Raw genomic sequence first — 22095 nt, 5'->3', positions numbered from 1 at the left:
CCGAAACCTATCAATTCCTTGTTTGATTTACCCCCTCACGTTTGCTATACACACGTTATGGTACAAAGATGCAAGTTCTAAGGGCCTGTTGAGTTTTATAAGTTCCTAGTTTTTCTTCTTTTCAAATTAGACCTTCTTATTGTAACTATAATCCCCCTAATGCATAGACTAGAGAGTGGCTGTCCTGTGTCATTTAACAGGCTTCATCACTGTCACGCTATTTGTATGATTTCAAAAGTGGCCCTTCCTATCCTTATTCCTAAACTTTCCCATTGTCATTTGCTATATTTTTCGTGTGGTCCATGAGAGGCCACTGCTAGTCAGTAAGGGAAACTGATTATTATCATGATATGCTTACAAGGGATACTTAACTATACTATATTTGAAAAAAAAATGAGGTTTGCTATTAGTCATAGTCTGTCATACATAATTTATAACAATACTGGTCAATTATATTGTACATTATACCCGCATTATGCTTATATGGTGATACATTTCTCATAATGACTCTCTATTCATCTATGTAACAATAGCGCATTTTTATGGTCTGTATACCATCAATTTCTTTACTTGGTGTAATTTTAAAATAATTCCTGTCACCATATGTCTTGACTGTTCCCTCTTGATGTATGACCACTCTGTATTTAACTATGTTTACAACCTCAATAAAAATATTAAATATAAAAACAAAAATTACAAAGCGGACACTTTGTCTTCTCTGCATACTTTTACTAAATTTTACCATTTTGATGTTTTTGCCTCATCAGAAGCAGCTTTTGGTAGAAAGGTTCTTCAGGCAGTTGCCTCAGTTTGATAATGGTGCCAACATTTTGAGTTTTTTTGTCATTAAAGACTTTCATTTTTTTTTGAGATTTAATTTCTCAACGGAAAAAGCTGTTTTTATTTTATCCCACCCTTTCTTGTTACTTGTGGACTTCCACGTCTTGGGTATTATATCCCATACGTAACAGCTTATGGACTCTCACCACCTATATGAAAGAAAACATAATTTATGCAAGAACTTACATGATAAATTAATTTCTTTCATGGTGGTGAAAGTACACGTAGCCCACCCATTTTTGGGTTATAATTTTTTGTTTATATGCACATCTTTTTTCCTACTCCTCTTTTTTTGCTTTTACTCCTTAAAGGGACAGTCTAGTCCAAAATAAACTTTCAGGATTCAGATAGAGAATATAATTTTAAACACGTTTCTAATTTACTTTTATCACCAATTTTGCTTTGTTCTCTTGGAATTCTTAGTTGAAAGCTGAACCTATGAGGTTCATATGCTAATTTCTAAGCCCTTGATGGCTGCCTCTTCTCTCAGGGCATTTTTGACAGTTTTTCATCACTAGAGGGTGTTAGTTCATGTGTCTCATATAGATAATACTGTGCTCACGCATGTGGAGTTCCAGTGAGCCAGCTCTGATTGGCTAAAATGGATGTCTGTCAAAAGAACTGAAATAAGGGGGCAGTATGCAGAGGCTTAGATACAAAGTAATCACAGAGGTAAAAAGTGTATTTATATAACTGTGTTGGTTGTGCAAAACTAGGGAATTGGTAATAAAGGAATTATCTATCTTTTTAAACAATAACAATTCTGGTGTAGACTGTCCCTTTAAACACCTCACCACTTGGCTGTACAGTAAACTGAGGTATGTGTGAGGTGGGTGAGGTATTTATGGGCTTTTGAGGTTTGGGAAACTTTGCCTCCTCCTGGTAGGAATGTATATCCCATACATAACAGTTTGTGGACTCTCACCACCATGAAATAAATTAATTGATCAGGTAAGTTCTTACATAAATTGTTATTTCCGCCTGTTTCTAAGACACTACAGATAGCCTCTTGTCAGATGCTTTTTATTAGCTTTTCACAAGACACTGCTAATTCATGTGTGCCATATTAGATAACATTCTGCTCACTACTGTGGAGTTGTGCAGGACACAGCACTTATTGGCTAAAATGCAAGTCAATAGATAATAGTCATGTGATAAGGTGGCAGACTGCAGAGGCTTAGATACAAGGTAATCACAGAGGTAAAAAAACGATATTACTATAACAGTGTTGGTTATGCAAAACTGGGGAGTGGGTAATAAATGGATTATCTATCTTTTTAAACAATACAACTTTCTATTCAAGCTCAATCTTATACAAGGAGGGGTTATACATAAATTACGTCACTTTTATTCACCAAATCATGGAACACAAACCCTGGAGTCTAGAACGAGACGAGCGGTTCAGCACGCCCAGCAGGTTTTATTGCACGCGCGCGCCAGTGACGCAGAGGACGAGCCTGACGTCACTCATTCCCTGTCCTGTGCACGCGCGCGTTTCTTCGTGAGACGTCACGCGCGCCATATTGCTTGGCCGTTCCGGCTCTTGCTCTCTCAGGTGTTCGGGCGGCCGTACTGAAGGCTGAAACCGGCTAATACGGACTGCAGGACGTTAGAGGACCCCGCACCGCCCTGTTCCGGATATGGATGTCGAGCGGTTGCATGAAGCGCTCAAAGGTCAGAAAGTGAGAAGTAAAAGAGCTGTGTGAGGTTTGGCTATTTATTTACCCTGTGAGGAGGAATATATGGTAATGTCTGGCAAGTGAGCAGAAAGGGAGTTTGATATCTGCCCAGTAAGTAGGTGATGGTATCTGACCTGTGAGGAGGAAAGGGTAATATTTGACATGTGAGGAGGAGAGGGCAATATCTGACCAGTGAGTGATAGTATCTGACCTGTGAGGAGGAGAGGGTAGTATCTGACCTGTGAGGAGGAGAGGGTAGTATCTGACCTATGAGGAGGAGAGGGAAATATCTGACCTGTGAGTAGGTGATGACATCTCACCTGTGAAAAGGAAGAGAGAGTAATATCTGCCCAGTGAGTTGGTGATGGCCTCTAACCTGTGAGGAGGAGAGAGTAATATCTGCCCAGTGAGTGATAGCATCTGACCTGTGAGGAGGAGAGGGCACTATCTGCCCAGTAAGTGATAACATCTGACCTGTGAGGAAGAGTAATATCTGCCCATTGAGTGATAGCATCTGACCTGTGAGGAGGAGAGGGCACTATCTGCCCAGTAAGTGATAACATCTGACCTGTGAGGAAGAGTAATATCTGCCCATTGAGTGATAGCATCTGACCTGTGAGGAGGAGAGGGCACTATCTGCCCAGTAAGTGATAACATCTGACCTGTGAGGAAGAGTAATATCTGCCCAGTGAGTGATAGCATCTGACCTGTGAGGAGGAGAGGGCACTATCTGCCCAGTAAGTGATAACATCTGACCTGTGAGGAAGAGTAATATCTGACCAGTGAGTAGGTGATGGCATCTGACCTGTGAGAAGGAGAGTATAATATCTAACCTGTGAGGAGGAGAGGGTAATATCTGCCCAGTGAAGTAAGTGATAGCATCTGATCTGTGAGGAAGAGTAATAGCTTACCAGTGAGGAGGAGAGGGTAATATCTGCCCAGTAAGTGATAGCTTCTGACCCGTGAGGAAGAAAGATTAATATCTGACCAGTGAGTAGGTGATGGTATCTGACCTGTGAGGAGGAAGAGAGAGTAATATCTGACTAGTGAGTAGGTGATGGCATTTGACTTATGAGGAAGAGAGAGTAATATCTGCCCAGTGAAGTAAGTCATAACATCTGACCTGTGAGGAGGACAGAGTAATATCTGACCTGTGAAGTAAGTGATGGCATTTGACCTGTGAGAATGAATGGGTAATATCTGATTAGTGACTAGTTGATGGCATCTGAGCTGTGAGGAAGGATAGGGTAATATCTGACCTGTGAGTAGGTGATGGCATCTCACCTGTGAAAAGGAAGAGAGAGTAATATCTGCCCAGTGAGTTGGTGATGGCCTCTAACCTGTGAGGAGGAGAGAGTAATATCTGCCCAGTGAGTGATAGCATCTGACTTGTGAGGAGGAGAGGGCACTATCTGCCCAGTAAGTGATAACATCTGACCTGTGAGGAAGAGTAATATCTGACCAGTGAGTAAGTGATGGCATCTGACCTGTGAGGAGGAGAGTATATCTAACCTGTGAGGAGGAGAGGGTAATATCTGCCCAGTAAGTGATAGCATCTGATCTGTGAGGAGGAGAAGGTAATATCTGCCTAGTAAGTGATAGCATCTGACCTGTGAGGAGGAGAGAGTAATATCTGCCCAATGAGTAAGTGATAGCTTCTGCCCCGTGAGGAAGACAGAGTAATATCTGACCAGTGAGTAGGTGATGGTATCTGACCTGTGTGGAGGAAGAGAGAGTAATATCTGCCCAGTGAAGTAAGTGATAACATCTGACCTGTGAGGAGGACAGAGTAATATCTGACCTGTGAAGTAAGTGATGGCATTTGACCTGTGAGAATGAGAGGGTAATATCTGATTAGTGACTAGTTGATGGCATCTGAGCTGTGAGGAAGGATAGGGTAATATCTGACCAATGAGTGGGTGATAGCATCTGACCCGTGAAGAGGAGAGGGTAATATCTGACCTGTAAGCAGGTGATGGAATCTGACCAGTGAGGAAGATAGTGTAATATCTGACCAGTGAGTGTGTGATAGCATCTGACTAGTGAGGAGAAAGAGAGGGTAGTATCCAGTGAGTAGGAGATAGAATATGAGCTTTGAGGAGGCGGAGAGGGTAATATCTGACCTGGGAGGAGAAAGTAGTATATGCCCAGTGAGTAGAGGAGAGGATCTGACCCTAAGTGGCAAGCATCTGACTGTAATGAGGTGTATTTAGTAGTATTTGGCCAGTGAGTAAGCAGTGGTATCTGAGCTATGAGGAGGTAGAGGGTAGTATTTTTGTATTGTGAATTGGAGGTGTCATTTAGCCTATGATATTTGGCAGAAGGTATTATTTAGTCTGTGGGTATGAAGTGCTACCTGATCTGTGAATATGCAGTGAGGGTAATATTTGAGTAGGAGCTGATGATTCTTCTGGCTAGTGAGGATGGGGAGTTGGTACTTGGCCAGCAATAGAGACAGGCGTTCTGTGAGAGTAGAGTTCTTACTGTCTCACTAGTAAACGTATATGCAGGACACTGTCTTTAGTGTGTAGAGTAGCATCTGACAGAGTATCTGTCCTTTTGAACTAGTTGAAATAGTTGACTAAGAAGATGAAGAGTATATTATCTTTTGTGGCGATTGTGCTAAGTATTTACCTTGTGTGGAGATGGATATTGGGAACATCATCAGTGTTCCAAGCCTTTGCCAAAGTAGACCTGGTCAAACACATTGACTTACGGGACAAACTATAGTTTTTCCCTGGCATTGCTTCTGTTTTTTTTTCCTATCTATACTTCTATTGCCCACTTGAATCATAGATTGATATTGGCTAGGAAAGCAGAGCACCTAGGTGTAGAAGTTCCCACTCATTCCTGAAATATGCTATTCTTTTGTAGACCCTTCATGGTTTTAGTGTACATGAAAGAAAGGGACATTTATTTTTAGAAGTAGGGAGTACTGTTAGTTTATGGAATGGGTGAGTAAGGTATATCTGAGTTTTTATTTTTGTGTAGTAGTAGGGGTTATATTTTGTAAAAGTGTGTACCAGTATTAAAGTCAACCCTTTATGACACAGGCCCAGCTTCAGAGTATTTGAGATTTGTCCTGTGATGAGCTGTATTGTTAATCAAGTAAAAGGGTATTATTCTTTCTGAATCGAGAGAAAGAAGGAATGTTACATTGTGCTTTTTAACTTTTATTATGAAGTCCATTCTTCACCATCGCTGGTGTAATCCAGCTTGGTCAAATTGTTTTGTTTCTGTCATGTGTTTTACTAATAACAAGCAAAACTAAAGGTCAGTAGAAATCTGAACACAAAATATTAATATTTATTAGTTGTTTAAATGTTATTTAAGGACGAAAAGTTACATGCTATCTGTTTGTGTGTCATTTTATTAAAATATTGCTAAATAACTTTTCAAAAATCCAACTGAAATGTGATTGATGGATATTGTGTATGTTTTCTAAAATACAGAATCTTGAGGGTTTTTTATATAAATTAGTAACTGTAATATTGCTTTGAATTACTCAGACCAGTAATTTTATATTGGAATCAATAGGAAAAGTCTGCCCATACAATATTGTATATTCAGAATTACGCAAAGCTGAATCTGAGAGGTTGCTGCTAATGATCACACCTCTGCAGCACCAGAAGGAAAAGTAAAGTCAAAATGTAAACTTTAATGGATTGGATAGATCATTGTATTTTAAGCAGCTTTCCCATTTACTTCTGTTATCTATTTTGCTTAGTTCTCTTGGTAATCTTTGTGAAAAAATAATCTTATCCTACCTAGGTTTACCCTAAAACAAAGAACACCAAGAAAGCAAAGTTTGATAATAGAAGTCAACTGGAAAGTTGATTAATATTGCATTTTCTGTCTAAATCATAAACATTTTGTTTTTACTTAACTGCCCCTTTAAGGGCAGAAGACCATTTGATTGGATGGGTTGGGTTTCCTTTTTAAAATAAAGTTTTATGGTCTGTGTTGGTAAAGATGACGTCTTTAGAGACCCTTCCACAATAAATGTCAGTTTTTTTTTTTTTTTTTTTTTTTTGTATAATTTTTTATTGGATGAAAAATGAGACATTACATGGAAATGCATTAAAAAAAGGAAACAAAAAAAAAATTACATTGATTACAGATCCACATGTTCTTCTGCGCTTTGCTTAGATTAACATCCAAAATTTTTATCTTTAAAATGCTTTTAAGAAAACTTATAACTAACAAGGAACATAAAACCAATCAATTCAAAACTAAACATTAGTTGGTCATCATCAGTAAGCAGGAGCTGTAGTTGATCCTGTCCGTTTCAGCTAAAGAATAAATTGACATATTTATGTAACGTCCTTTAAACTATCCTAGAGACTTCACTCACCCTTTTTATAGTATGTCTGATGTCATATGCAAAGTTTTAGTGTATGTGCATTCGTGTTTCCCAGTAAAACTTTGTTATAAATGTCAGTTTTTTTACCCAACATTTCCAAGAGATAGGGGTCCAAGACTGTAAGAATTTTACTTTTAGATTTATACTCTTATCTGTATATAATCACTACCAACCTGGCAATTGAGGGAAACCGCCAGACCTGTTTAAATCATGGTGGCACCTTGTTTAACGTGAGGGATCTCATGGCTTCCTTCACGGTAAGGGCAGCAAGACAAGTATACTTTTGTATTAGAATGGTACCAACATCAGTCAGTATTATGTGTAAGTCATTGGCTTCTTTAAAAAAAAAAAATCATTTGTACAGTTCTTTGGCAGCTGAAATTATGATTCAAAATGGGATGAACCTAATTTATATATTTTTTTTTTTCCCCTTAGATTTTGAAAAGAAGGGGAAGAAGGAGGTCTGCTCTCTTCTTGACCAGTTTCTCTGTCATGTGGCAAAAACCGGAGAGACTTTGTAAGTTACTTTCCTACATTTTGTAGGTCTACAAACCATGGTTGTGCTTCTCAGATCTTTTAAATATGTATTTCCTTTGCTGTGGCCTGTTAGGAAGAAACATAAATGCACTGATTTTAGCAATTACTGTTTAGAACGTTTTAGAATTTGCTAAACATGCAGGCTGCGCTCCAGCCTCTGTTTAATTTATTTTAGCTACTTCTACCAAATCTAACTGTTATAGCTTAAAAACCAAATAGCTTTTCACATTTCTACTTTTCTGTTAAAGCGGTGCTCTCCTGTGCATAACTCCATGTTGGCTGAGGATAAGCTTTATATAAATTCTTTCCAATGCAGGCTGCAATAATAACCTATGTTTAAATTCAATATGTTTCATAAGAACGTCTGTCCCTTTAATTTCTTGACTTCATTAAAGGGACATTAAACCCAAAATTTATTTCATAATTCAGACAGAGAATACAATTTTAAACAAAATTCCAATTTACTTCTATTATCTAATTTGCTTCATTATTTAGATATCCTTTGTTAAAGAAATAGCAATGCACATGGGTGAGCCAATCACATGAGGCAAATATGTGCAGCCACCAATCGGAATCTGCTGAGCCTATCTAGATATGCTTTTCAGGAAGGAATATCAAGAAAATGAAGCAAATTAGATAACAGAAGTATATTAAAAAGTTGTTTAAGATTGTATTCTCTCTGAATCATGAGAGAAAATTTGGGTTTAATGTCCCTTTTAAATGTAGACCATGAAATTACTTATGTTGATTTAAAGGGACAGTGTACACCAACTTTCATATAACTGCATGTAGTGGACACTACTATAAATATGCACAGATACTGGTCTAAAAACCCAATATAAAACCTTTTAAAAACTTACTTAAAAGCTCCCAGTTAAGCATTGCTGATGAGTTCAGGCTGGGACACCCAGCAAAAGGGACTGGGAAAATTGGAAGATCAGACAAACCCCCCCCCTGCAAATAAAGACATTACACAAACAGGAGCTGCAGGAATCTGTAGACTTGGGTCTACATCTGATTCTTTGGGGGTTGGTTAGGAATCTGAAAATCAGCACAATGAGATAACTATCTATCTCAAAACTATACATTGTTACAAAGACACTCCCAGATGGGCCTATATAAATGGATCATCTACAAAACATTTATGCAATTAAAAATCTAGTCCCATTAAAGTGATGGTAAATCCATTCCTAACGTAAAAAAATAAATGCCACCTCCATTCATCAGATTAAAAAAAAATAAGATGAAAGGTTGCGTATTTGGCTGCGGCTTAGCTAAACAGCTCTGACACGGCCCATGACATTGCGCTTTTTTTTTTTCTTCTTCAATGAGAGGACGCTTCCACCTGTTAGCCAACAGCAGTGCAGGCCGATCAACATTATGATGTAGTCACGCAGGGCTATTGACTAAGAGGTGGAAATGTCACCTCCTTGAACAAATGAGCAGTGTAGTGGGCCACCAGAGGCGCTAGACTTAGCAGTGAAGCTGCGGCAAAATAAAGGCACATTTTCATCCATTTATTTTTACTGATGAATGAAGGTAGCCTTTATTTTAGTGATGGCAAATCCTAGCATTTTTGAAACGCTATGATTTACTTTCACTTAACTTTCATGTATATTTATATCTTTTTATATTTTTCTTAAACATACCGAGCATGTTTATCAGTCATTTAAATATATGCCAAAATGTTTCTGATTTGTATTTTATTGTAGGTGACAACAGTATCAGCCAATAACTCCCTTTATTGACTTCTACAGTCTCATAGTCTTTAGAATTTATTTCCAAGTTATTTGTATGAAAATAAAGTTCCTCCCAATTGATTAGTTGTTGTTTACTAGTCAAAGGTAGGTTTCAATCAAGAACAGTTCATTTTAAGCTTTTTTTTCAGGGAAGTTACTGTTGTAATGTCGTTCGCACTCTTCAGTGAATGCATATTAGTGAACCTTGCAGGATAAATGAGTAGTGGGAGATTATAAAAGAAAAGCTTCTATAAATACGGAAAAATCTGTTTACAGTTCTTGCATCTTAGACTGTTTATATTATCTAACAATGTACCTTTTTATAAGCAGCTTTGTTAAAGGGAAAGAAAACATTTTGAGATTGTAATGTAAAAGTCTTAATTGTGCATAGTAAAACAACTCTAGAGTATACTTTAATTTTTTTTCCCTCTCTTCCTGTAATTTAAACCTGAAAACGGAATAGCACATGGCAGCCGTCACAAGCCTAAACTTGCCACAGTTTACTGTATAATTTTTTTCGTACTCCAAACAATGGATTAAACACGATGGTGGCATGCACAATATACAGGTTCAAATCTAGATGGGCTCTTCTAAATAAGGAAACCGGTGGTTGGTGTTTGAAAATTGAAAAATAATTGCAGCAAACAGTGTTAATCTGTTAATAACTTTAAGACTGCTAATTATTCTATTCTATTGCAAGACCCCAGAAAAATGTCGGAATTTCAAGGTCTTTATGGTCCTTTTTAATATGATTGGTTTATTAACCAGGGGCATATTTTTAAAATCTGTATACAAGCAAAACATTTGTCATTGGTTCCTTGATTCCTACCCTACACAGGATCCCATAATCCAAGAATGATAATATTGACATGTTTCTGAATATCCAAAGCTGTGTCATTGCAAAAAAAACTATGCATTCTTAGTTATACATTACCTAGAAACTTCCAAACAGTTTGAAGTCGGTAAGCTGTCAATTCTAAATCACAACTACGTGTAAGGTATGCATTCTAATTGACTGTCTAGGAGACACTAAAGATAATGTAAATTATGAAGTCTGTTATACATTCCATTAGGTAGGTGCTACAAATGGGGACAGTCTAGTAACTTTCATGATTCAGATAGGGCATGCAATTTTAACGACTTTGCAATTTACTTTTATCATCAAGTTTACTTTGTTCTCTTGGTAATTCTTTGTTGAAAGTTAAACCTAGGTAGGTTCATATGCTAATTTCTAAGCCCTTAAAATACGGCTCTTATCTCAGTGCATTTTGACGGGTTTATACTGCCAGACAGTGCTAGTTCATGTGTGCCATATAGGTAGGTGTTGTGTCAGCACTGATTGGCTAAAATGCAAGTCTGGCAAAGATAAGTGGCAGTCTGCAGAGGCTTAGGTACAAGGTAATCAGAGGTAAAAAGTGTATTAATATAACAGTGTTGGTGATGCAAAACTGGGGAAGGGATAATAAAGGGATTCCTTTTTTTTTTATTTTTTTTTTTTTTTTAAACAATAAAAATTCTGGCGTAGACTGTTCCAGTTCACTTTTATTGTAAGACCTATTACAAACATCTATCTATGGCCATTACAATTCTAATTGCATAAAATGCCTTGTATCTGCTTATAGTAGGCCTATTGTACACTTATTTTATAATTTAGAAATGTGTGTAATATTTATGTCTATCTGCTTATTGTGTAGAACAGACATCTCTCAAACTTAAACCTTTAGAGGGTTTGGAACTACATTTCCCATGATGCTCAGCCAGCATATCTGCTGGCTGAGCATCATGGGAGATTTATTTCCTAAACCTCTGGAGGGCCACGTTTGAGGATGTCTGGTGTAGAATATAAATTATAAGGTGTAAATAATTGTATGCATTTTAAAATATAATAAATATTACAGTATTGCTGCCATGCTCTTGTTTTTACTTACCTCTAATGCTTGTCAAGGAGAATGCTTCTTGTTGCTATGGGGATGAACCCCGCATGCTCTGTTGCTGACAGGATATTGAATCTGTGTACAATACTTACTGACCAGAGATGTTTAAAAAAAAAAATTGTCATAAAAAATTGAGTGATTTGGTTACATTGGGAACATAAAATGCAGTGTATATAAAAGTATTCTGCGTGAAATTAAAGTACAGCTTATTCTGTAAATAAACTAAAGTTACTTTTTTAAAACTTTATTTTTTGTTGCAAAAGCTACAAGGTCCCGCTATGTTAAGAACATATTAACTATAAGGAACCTCGTTTGCCAGTACATGAGAGCAGGCATCCCCCATCCAAATAATGAAAAACCGAAGAAACCATCAACATAACAAAACCAAGAACCTTATTTGAACATAGTAACATGGTAGATGAGGTTGAAAGAAGACCGAAGTCCTTCAAGTTCATCCTATTCAGATCCTTCCTGATTTACAATTAAAAACTCCAATTAAGATTTATCCCATTTTAAAGGTGACCCATTTAACACAAGCAATCATCCCTGAATTCTGTTCTTGCCAGATATGTATCTAAGGTATTGGCATTCACCACCTCCTTAGGCAATGAGTTCCACAATTTGATTGCTAATACAGTGAACAAAATGTTTACGTTGCTTGAAATTAAATCTCCTTTCCCCCAGCCTTAAAGGAATACTGAACCCAAATTTTTTCTTTCATGATTTAGGTAAAGCATGCAATTTTAAGCAATTTTCTAATTTACTCCTAATTATCATTTTTTTCTTCGTTCTCTTGGTATCTTTATTTGAAAAAGCAGTAATGTACGCTTACAAGCCGGCCCATCTTTTGTTTATAACCTGCGTAGCGATTGGTGGCTAAATGTAGCTGCCAATCAGCAACCACTATCCAGTGTTCTAAACCAAAAATGGGCTGGCTCTTATGCTTACATTCTGCTTTTTTAAATAAAGATACCAAGTGAACAAATAAAAATGGATAATAGGAGTAAATTAGAAAGTTGCTTAAAATTGCATGCTCTATCTGAATCATGAAAGAAAAAATTGTGGTTCAGTATCACTTTGAAGGGACACTCGGGTTTCATTAAATTTTCATGATTCAGATACAGCATGCAATTTTAAACAACTTTCCAATTTACTTCCATTAAAAAAAAATATGTGCACATTCTTTTATATTTACTTTTTTGAGTCACCAGCTCCTACTGAGCATGTGCAAGAACTCAGACTATACGTATATGCATTTGTGATTGGCTGATTGCTATCACATGGTACAGGGGGAGTGGAAATATACATAACTTTTAAATGTGCTAGAAAAGAATCTACAACTCATTTGAAATTCAGAGTAAATGCTATTTGTATTGTCTTGTTATCTTGCATTTGTTGATTATGCAAATCTACTGTCTTTACTGGTCCTTTAAATTGCAATCTCTTATCACAATTTTCTTGGAATAAACAGAGCTTCCGCCAACTCTATATATGGGCCTTGAATATATTTATATAAATTAATCATATCACCTGTCAAGCTCCTTTTTTCTAGTGAAAACAAACCAAGTTTGGCTAAATTCCCCTTATTACTTTGGGGCCCTTCTCTTAACTTTTTTATTAACTCTCTGTTGGTCCCCAGAACTGTACTCTATACTCAAGGTAATGTCTTACCAGGATTTATATAGTGACATAATTTATTCCTTCCTCTCTTGCCTCAATGCCTCTTTTTTCTAAAGGGACAGTCTACACAAGGGGTGTCCAAACTTTGCTCTCCAGAGGTTTTGGAACTACATTTCCCATGATGCTCAGCTAGATAAAATGCTGGCTGAGCATCATCGGAAATGTAGTTCCAAAACCTCTGGAGAGCAAAGTTTGGACACCCCTGGTCTACACCATAATTTTTATTGTTTCAAAAGATAGATAATCCCTTTTTATTACCCATTCCCTAGTTTTGCACAACCAACACAATTATATAAATTAGGGTTGCACGATACCATTTTTTTTTAAGTACAAGTACCGATACTTGTTTTCAAATACTCGCCGATACCAATTACCGATACTTTTTTTTTAATGTCATGTGACAGTTTACCAAGCACAATACAGACTAATTATTTAAGATTCCTTCTTTATAATTATGAAGGACTGTAGCTCAAGACATTATGAAATAATAAAACAGGTTTTATTTGTCACAAAGTTCACAGAACATGTTTAGAAATAAAAATATTACAATAAAATATATTAACAATAAATAACAAATATAAAATTGCAACCAACCAAAAGTGCCATACAGTAAAAAAACAGAATACTGTTTAATCATGGCGAACAACACTGGGCTACATTACATTTGACTGGTAAGCTTTACCAATGCTCTCATTACACCTCCTACTCCATTAAAGGCTATCAAGTTGGAAATGTGAACAGAGCATTGGTAAAGCTTACCAATCAAATGTAATCTAAATCTAGTCCTATAATTGCTGGATGAGTGTTCATTGGGATTAACTTAATTTTTCCTATGAGTACTCTTCCTGCAATTATATAAACTAAGATGTTCCTCAGAGTACAGTAAGTTTTGAACATAATTGTGCAAGATGAGAACTAGCAGTATAAAAGGCAATCTAGCAATTAGAATAATTTTTCAAAAGTTAGTGGCAAGTTCTTTTTAAGGAACAGAACAGAAGCATCTCTGCATGTTCAGCTATAAGTCTGTTTTTGCTATCAGTAAGGAGGTTCAACTTTACACACTACTGCATGGGGCAGAAAGATATATTTTTGGGCCATTTTAGCCAGAGCTGGAAATCTCAGTTTATTAACTGCCCAGTACTTCAGGGGTTTGTCTAAACGATGTAAAGTAATCTCTCCTACAATAATACAAATAAGAGCAATTTGTACTGGCAGAACAGTAGTAAACCATTTTTAGTCTTGTCTCCACTCCAGCTTTAAATGAAATTGGAACATGCAGTTTGAAAACCCCCCACAAGATAGCATATGGGTAGTAATTGGAGGTATCGGTTTAAAGGGACACTGTACCCACATTTTTTCTTTTGTAATTCAGAAAGAGCATGCAACTTTCTAATTTACTCCTATTATCAATTTTTCTTCGTTCTCTTGCTATCATTATTTGAAAAAGTAGGCATCTAAGCTTTTTTTTTTTGGTTTCAGTACTCTGGACAGTACTTTTTTATTGGTGGATGGATTTATCCACCAATCAGCAAGGACAACCCAGGTTGTTCACCAAAAATGGGCCGGCATCTTGCTTCCCTATGATTGGGTGCAGAAAGTGTTTCTGGAATGAGAACATTGGAGGGAAACGTTAATTGCAGTTTCATTGCAATGGCCCTCATTTAATTCCAATTAACCCCTGGCCCAAAATGACGTACATTGTCCATCGTACCACGTATTGTGTGTGTATATACATCACAGCTTCATGAAGTTACAGCAGCTGTAAAGTGACAGCCAAGAGCTGCTCTTCCTGAGCTGCAGGCATCTCTCTTCATATGGTAATGAAGCATGATAAAGTTCCGTTACCATATGAAGGCAGATGCCAGATTGTGACAGTGACACGCCTTGTGGGTGGGAGTGGAGGGGCTTTTTTTTTTTCTTTTTGGGAGCGAGGCCTGGGAAGCTACGTCGTAGGGGGGGCATCCTAAACTAAAGCCCTAAACTGCACACATGCAGACATTCTGCCATTACCTAAGATAATGTTGACCAGTGGGGGGGGGCGAGGGATCATGGAGTGGGAGGGTAATCTCTACACTTAATCAATAATTAACCTTACTAACTAATTGGTTAACTCCTTCTCTGCCAGGAATTTCATGTAAGTTGATCAGCAGCAATTAGTGTCATTCTAATTGCCCAAAACTAATGGCAGTCATGCATGTCTATTTCTTTACAAAGGGGATCCCAGAGAGATCATGGAGTGGGAGGGTAATCTCTACACTTAATCAATAATTAACCTTACTAACTAATTGGTTAACTCCTTCTCTGCCAGGAATTTCAAGTAAGGTGATCAGCAGCAATTAGTGTCATTCTAATTGCCCAAAACTAATGGCAGTCATGCATGTCTATTTCTTTACAAAGGGGATCCCAGAGAGACTTAAAAAAAAAAATTTTTTCTTTTTTTTTTTTTCACCATAGGAAAATCAAAGCTCCTATTTCTGTTTTAATAAACAGAGTGATAGCAAAATGCTAAAAATTCTCTGGTTCTTTGGACAAGTTTTTCTCAAATTCCTGGTAACACATTGCATTATTTATTTTTTTTTTTTTTTTTTTTTTTTTTAGGACACCTCTGGCATGTCAAGGATGTGTTTTGCCATTCTGTTAGAATTTGGAAAAGCATATTTCTTTTAACAGTATTTGCAAATTGCAGTTTTTTCTAAGAAGACATTGCACTGTGGAAATGTTTCCGTATGCTGCATTTTACTGAGAGGATTAAAATAATTTAATGGCCTTTTATAGGTAAACCCTATGCTGTGATGGGGGAGCAGTACATTAGTAGGAAATAAAAATCACGTTATCATTTAGATTAGTGGAGTCAAACTAGAGGCCCATACCATCTCCATGAAAAATAATTATAATATGCTTATTAGAGTGAGTATGCTTACTGTTAGGAATGTGTATACTTAGAAACCCCTCCGTCATTAACGAGTAACATTGTTATTAAAGTGAATGTCAATTTTGATGCTAAAGTGTCTGGTTTTTAAAAATTCGATTAAAAACTGGCACTTTAATTCATCAAAATTTACATTTCAGTTGAGAAAAAAAGCTTGCCTTTTAATCTTCACAGCAGCTCCAGCTTCCTCCGCCCGTTGCAAAGCCTCTTTCTCCAACATTGGTGTGTCCGGTCCACGGCGTCATCCATAACTTGTGGGAATATTCTCTTCCCCAACAGGAAATGGCAAAGAGCACAGCAAAAGCTGTCCATATAGCCCCTCCCAGGCTCCGCCCCCCCAGTCATTCTCTTTGCCGCTCTGAGCAAGTAGCATCTCCACGGAGATGGTGAAGAGTATGTGGTGTTTAGTTGTAGTTTTTTTTATTCTTCTATCAAGAGTTTGTTATTTTAAAATAGTGCTGGTATGTACTATTTACTCTGAAACAGAAAGAGATGAAGAGTTCTGTTTAAAAGAAGAGTGTGATTTTAGCAGCAGTAACTAAAATCAATTGCTGTTCCCACGCAGGACTGTTGAGCTGAGAGAACTTCAGTTGGGGGGAACAGTTTGCAGACTTTTCTGCTCAAGGTATGACGAGCCATTTTTCTAACAAGACTGTAATGCTGGAAGGCTGTCATTTTTCCCTCATGGGGATCGGTAAGCCATTTTCTTAGACTTAGAAAGAATAAAGGGCTTATTATGGGCTATTAACTGGTGGACACTCTTAAGGGCTAAATCGATTGTTTATTTAAGTTATATTTTGCAAGTTTGAAGAAATTTTCACACTTTTATTGTTTGGGGAACGTTTTTATCGCCAGGCACTAGTTTAGACACCTTCCCAGTCAGGAAGGGCCTTTTACTATAGTAGGCAGAGCCTCATTTTCACGCCATTATTGCGCAGTTACTTTTGAGTACAGTGCATGCAGCTGCATGTGTGAAGGTCTGGTATCCACTGAAAACGTTCCTAGAAGGCTTGAATTGGTATCGTATACCCCCCTGGAATTGGTGAAGTCGCAACAAAGGCTGTGGCTGGGACTGTAGTGGGGTTAAAATTGCAAACGGCTCCGGTTTCCACATTTTAAGGGTTAACAGCTTTAAAATTGGGGTGCAATACTTTGAATGCATTAAGACACTGTGGTGAAAATTTGGTAAAGTTTGGATAATTCCTTCATAGTTTTTCACATATTCAGTAATAAAGTGTGCCCTGTTTAACATTTAAAGAGACAGTAACGTTTATGTTTTAAAACGGTTTTTGTGCTTTATTAACCAGTTTAAGCCTGTTTAACATGTCTGTACCTTCAGATAGATCATGTTCTGTATGTATGGAAGCCAATGTGGTTCCCCCTTCAAATATATGTGATAATTGTGCCATAGCGTCCAAACATAGTAAGGACAGTACTGTCACAAATAGTAAGGTTGCCCAGGATGATTCCTCAGAAGGAGATGATGTAGAATTCTCTCTACTTCCTTAATCTGTGTCTATACCAGTTATGCCCGCGCAGGCGACCCCTAGTACTTCTAGCGCGCCAATGCTTGTTACTATGCAACAATTGACGGCAGTAATGGATAATTCCATAGCTAATATTTTATCCAAAATGCCAGCATTTCAGAGAAAGCGCGATTGCTCTGTTTTAAACACTGTAGAGCAGGAGGGCGCTGATGATAATTTTTCTGTCATACCCTCACACCAGTCTGAAGTGGCAGTGAGGGAGGGTTTGTCAGATGGAGAAATTTCTGATACAGGAAGAATTTCTCAGCAGGCAGAACCTGATGTTGTGACATCTAAATTTTAAATTAGAGCATCTCCGCGTATTACTTAAGGAGGTGCTATCTACTCTGGATGATTGTGACAATCTGGTCGTCCCAGAAAAATTATGCAAGATGGACAAGTTCCTAGAGGTCCCGGTGCACCCTGATGCCTTTCCTATACCTAAACGGGTGGCGGACATAGTGAATAAGGAGTGGGAGAAGCCAGGCATACCTTTTGTCCCTCCTCCTATATTTAAGAAATTGTTCCCTATGGTCGACCCCAGGAAGGACTTATGGCAAACAGTCCCTAAGGTCGAGGGGGCGGTTTCTACACTAATCAAGCGCACGACCATTCCCATTGAGGACAATTGTGCTTTCAAAGATCCTATGGATAAAAAATTGGAGGGTTTGCTTAAAAAGATTTTTGTACAGCAAGGTTACCTCCTTCAACCTATTTCGTGCATTATTCCTGTCACTACAGCGGCGTGGTTCTGGTTCGAGGAACTGGAAAAGTCGCTCAGTAGGGAGACTCCGTATGAGGAAGTCATGGACAGAATTCACGCACTTAAGTTAGCTAATTCCTTTAGTTTAGACGCCGCTTTGCAGTTAGCGAGGTTAGCGGCGAAAAATTCAGGGTTTGCAATTGTGGCGCGCAGAGCGCTCTGGCTAAAGTCTTGGTCGGCGGATGTATCTTCCAAGACAAAATTGCTTAATATCCCTTTCAAAGGTAAGACCCTTTTTGGGCCAGAATTGAAAGAGATTATTTCAGACATCACTGAGGGAAAGGGCCATGCCCTCCCACAAGATAGACCTTTCAAGGCTAAGAATAAGTCCAATTTTCGTTCCTTTCGCAATTTCAGGAACGGACCGGCTTCCAACTCTGCAGCCTCTAGACAAGAGGGTAACGCTTCCCAGACTAAACCAGCTTGGAAACCAATGCAAGGCTGCAACAAGGGTAAACAGGCCAAGAAGCCTGTTGCTGCTACCAAGTAGGGGGCAGACTCTCTCTTTGCTCAGGCTTGGGCAAGAGATGTTCAGGATCCCTGGGCACTAGAAATAGTCTCTCAGGGTTATCTTCTAGAATTCAAGGAACTACCCCCAAGGGGAAGGTTCCACATGTCTCACTTATCTTCAAACTAAATAAAGAGACAGGCATTCTTACATTGTGTAGAAGACCTGTTAAAGATGGGAGTGATACACACAGTTCCAACTGTGGAACAAGGTCAGGGGTTTTACTCAAATCTGTTTGTAGTTCCCAAAAAAGAGGGAACTTTCAGACCAATTCTGGATTTAAAAATTCTAAACAAATTTCTCAGAGTTCCATCATTCAAAATGGAAACCATTCGAACAATTTTACCTACAATCCAGGAGGGTCAATTTATGACTACCGTGGATTTAAAGGATGCGTATCTACATATTCCTATCCACAAAGATCATCATCATCAGTTCCTAAGGTTCGCCTTTCTGGACAAACATTATCAGTTCGTGGCTCTCCCATTCGGGCTAGCCACTTCTCCAAGAATTTTCACAAAGGTGCTCGGGTCCCTTCTAGCGGTTCTAAGACCAAGGGGTATTGCAGTGGCACCTTATCTGGACGACATTCTAATCCAAGCGTCGTCGTCTTTCCAAAGCAAAGGCTCATACAGACATTGTTCTAGCCTTTCTCAGATCTCACGGGTGGAAGGTGAACGTAGAAAAGAGTTCACTGTCTCGGTCGACAAGAGTTTTCTTTTTGGGAACAATATTAGATTCTTTAGAAATGAAGATCTTCCTGACAGAAGTCAAAGTCAAAGCTTCTAAACGCTTGTCAAGTTCTTCACTCTATTCTGCAGCCTTCCATAGCTCAGTGCATGGAAGTAGTAGGGTTGATGGTTGCAGCAATGGACATAGTTCCTTTTGCTCAAATTCATCTAAGACCATTACAACTGTGCATGCTCAAGCAGTGGAATGGGGACTATACAGACTTGTCTCCAAAGATTCAAGTAGACCAGATGACCAGAGACTCACTCCGTTGGTGGTTGTCCCAGGATCACCTGTCTCAGGGAATGAGTTTACGCAGACCAGAGTGGGTCATTGTCACGACCGACGCCAGTCTATTAGGCTGGGGCGCGGTCTGGGATTCCCTGAAAGCTCAGGGTTTATGGTCTTGGGAAGAGTCTCTTCTCCCGATCAACATCCTGGAACTGAGAGCGATATTCAATGCTCTCCGGGCTTGGCCTCAACTAGCGAAGGCCGGATTCATAAGATTCCAGTCAGACAACATGACTGTAGCTTACATCAACCATCAGGGGGGAACAAGGAGTTCCTTGGCGATGAGAGAGGTATCCAAAATCATCAAATGGGCGGAGGATCACTCCTGCCACCTATCTGCAATCCACATCCCAGGAGTAGACAACTGGGAGGCGGATTATCTGAGTCTTCAGACTTTTCATCCGGGGGAGTGGGAACTCCACCCGGAGGTGTTTGCCCAGTTGACTCAATTATGGGGCATTCCAGACATGGATCTGATGGCGTCTCGTCAGAACTTCAAGGTTCCTTGCTACGGGTCCAGATCCAGGGATCCCAAGGCGACTCTAGTGGATGCATTAGTGGTACCTTGGTCGTTCAACCTAGCTTATGCGTTTCCACCATTCCCTCTCCTTCCCAGGCTTGTAGCCAGGATCAAACAGGAGAAGGCCTCGGTAATTCTGATAGCTCCTGCGTGGCCGCGCAGGACTTGGTATGCAGACCTGGTGAATATGTCATCGGCTCCACCATGGAAGCTACCTTTTGAGACAGGATCTTCTAGTACAAGGTCCATTCGAACATCCAAATCTAGTTTCTCTGCGGCTGACTGCTTGGAAATTGAACGTTTGATTTTATCCAAGCGTGGGTTTTCAGATTCAGTGATAGATACTCTGGTCCAAGCCAGAAAGCCTGTGACTAGAAAGATTTACCATAAAATATGGAAAAGATATATCTGTTGGTGTGAATCCAAGGGATTCTCCTGGAGTAAGATTAAAATTCCTAAAATCCTCTCCTTTCTCCAAGAAGGTTTGGATAAGGGATTGTCAGCGAGTTCTCTAAAAGGACAGATTTCTGCTTTATCTGTCTTGTTACACAAACGACTGGCAGCTGTGCCAGATGTACAAGCTTTTGTACAGGCTTTGGTCAGAATCAAGCCTGTTTACAGACCCTTGACTCCTCCCTGGAGTCTAAATTTAGTTCTTTCAGTTCTTCAAGGGGTTCCGTTTGAACCCTTACATTCCATAGATATCAAGTTACTATCTTGGAAAGTTCTGTTTTTGCTTGCTATTTCTTCTGCTAGAAGAGTTTCTTAATTATCTGCTTTGCAGTGTGATCCACCCTATCTGGTGTTCCATTCAGATAAGGTTGTTTTGCGTACCAAGCCTGGTTTTCTTCCAAAAGTTGTTTCCAACAAGAATATTAACCAGGAAATAGTTGTTCCTCCTTTGTGTCCGAATCCAGTTTCAAAGAAGGAACGTTTGTTACACAATTTAGATGTAGTCCGTGCTTTAAAGTTCTATTTAGAAGCAACAAAGGATTTCAGACAAACTTCTTCTTTGTTTGTCGTTTATTCTGGTAAGAGGAGAGGACACAAAGCTACTGCTACCTCTCTTTCTGGCTGAAAAGCATCATCCGATTGGCTTATGAGACTGCCGGACGGCAGCCTCCTGAACGAATCACAGCTCACTCTACTAGGGCTGTGGCTTCCACATGGGCCTTCAAGAACGAGGCTTCTGTTGATCAGATATGTAAGGCAGCGACTTGGTCTTCTCTGCACACTTTTGCCAAATTCTACAAATTTGATACTTATGCTTCTTCGGAGGCTATTTTTGGGAGACAGGTTTTGCAAGCCGTGGTGCCTTCTGTTTAGGTAACCTGATTTGCTCCCTCCCTTCATCCGTGTCCTAAAGCTTTGGTATTGGTTCCCACAAGTTATGGATGACGCCGTGGACCGGACACACCAATGTTGTAGAAAACAGAATTTATGCTTACCTGATGAATTACTTTCTCCAACGGTGTGTCCGGTCCACGGCCCGCCCTGGTTTTTAATCAGGTTTGAAAAATTTCTTTCTCTATGCACTACAGTCACCACGGCACCCTATAGTTTCTCCTTTTTTTCTCCTAACCGTCAGTCGAATGACTGGGGGGGTGGAGCCTGGGAGGGGCTATGTGGACAGCTTTTGCTGTGCTCTTTGCCATTTCCTGTTGGGGAAGAGAATATTCCCACAAGTTATGGATGACGCCTTGGACCGGACACACCGTTGGAGAAAGTAATTTATCAGGTAAGCATAAATTCTGTTTTTTGGGTCTAAAATGAGGAATCCGGCTTCCTCCAATCATGGCGTTGAATCAGACACTGATTCCCCCAGGAGGGAAGCCATGATTTGAGGAGGACATATCCCATCATTTCTGACGTCAGAAATGGCTTGCAACGACCGGAGGAAGCTGGAGCTGCTGTGAAGATTAAAAGGTTAGTTGTTTTTTTTTTTTTATTTTCTTTTTTTTTTTCCCAACAGGAGTGAAATGTAAATTTTGATGAATTCAAGTGCCCTGTTTTTAATAGAATTTTTAAAAACCCGGGCACTTTAGCATCAAAATTGA

At 38.9% G+C, this 22095-nt stretch overlaps 1 protein-coding gene across 1 annotated transcript in view; it reads left to right on the top strand.

The window, feature by feature from the left end:
- Window positions 1-2354: 2354 nt before the first annotated feature.
- The window catches only part of PPP4R2 (protein phosphatase 4 regulatory subunit 2), a 177649-nt gene continuing 157908 nt past the window's right edge, over window positions 2355-22095 (top strand). The window contains exons 1-2 of the mRNA XM_053720885.1: window positions 2355-2514; window positions 7318-7399. Coding sequence (XP_053576860.1) covers window positions 2481-2514; window positions 7318-7399 — 116 coding nt within the window. The 5' untranslated portion in view covers window positions 2355-2480. The remainder of the gene's footprint in view (window positions 2515-7317; window positions 7400-22095) is intronic.

The sequence above is a fragment of the Bombina bombina genome, chromosome 7 (assembly GCF_027579735.1).
Source record: "Bombina bombina isolate aBomBom1 chromosome 7, aBomBom1.pri, whole genome shotgun sequence".
Classification (NCBI taxonomy): Eukaryota; Metazoa; Chordata; class Amphibia; order Anura; family Bombinatoridae; genus Bombina; species Bombina bombina.
The sequence above is the reverse complement of the archived record's forward strand: the minus strand, read 5'-3'. Positions and strand labels throughout refer to the sequence as shown.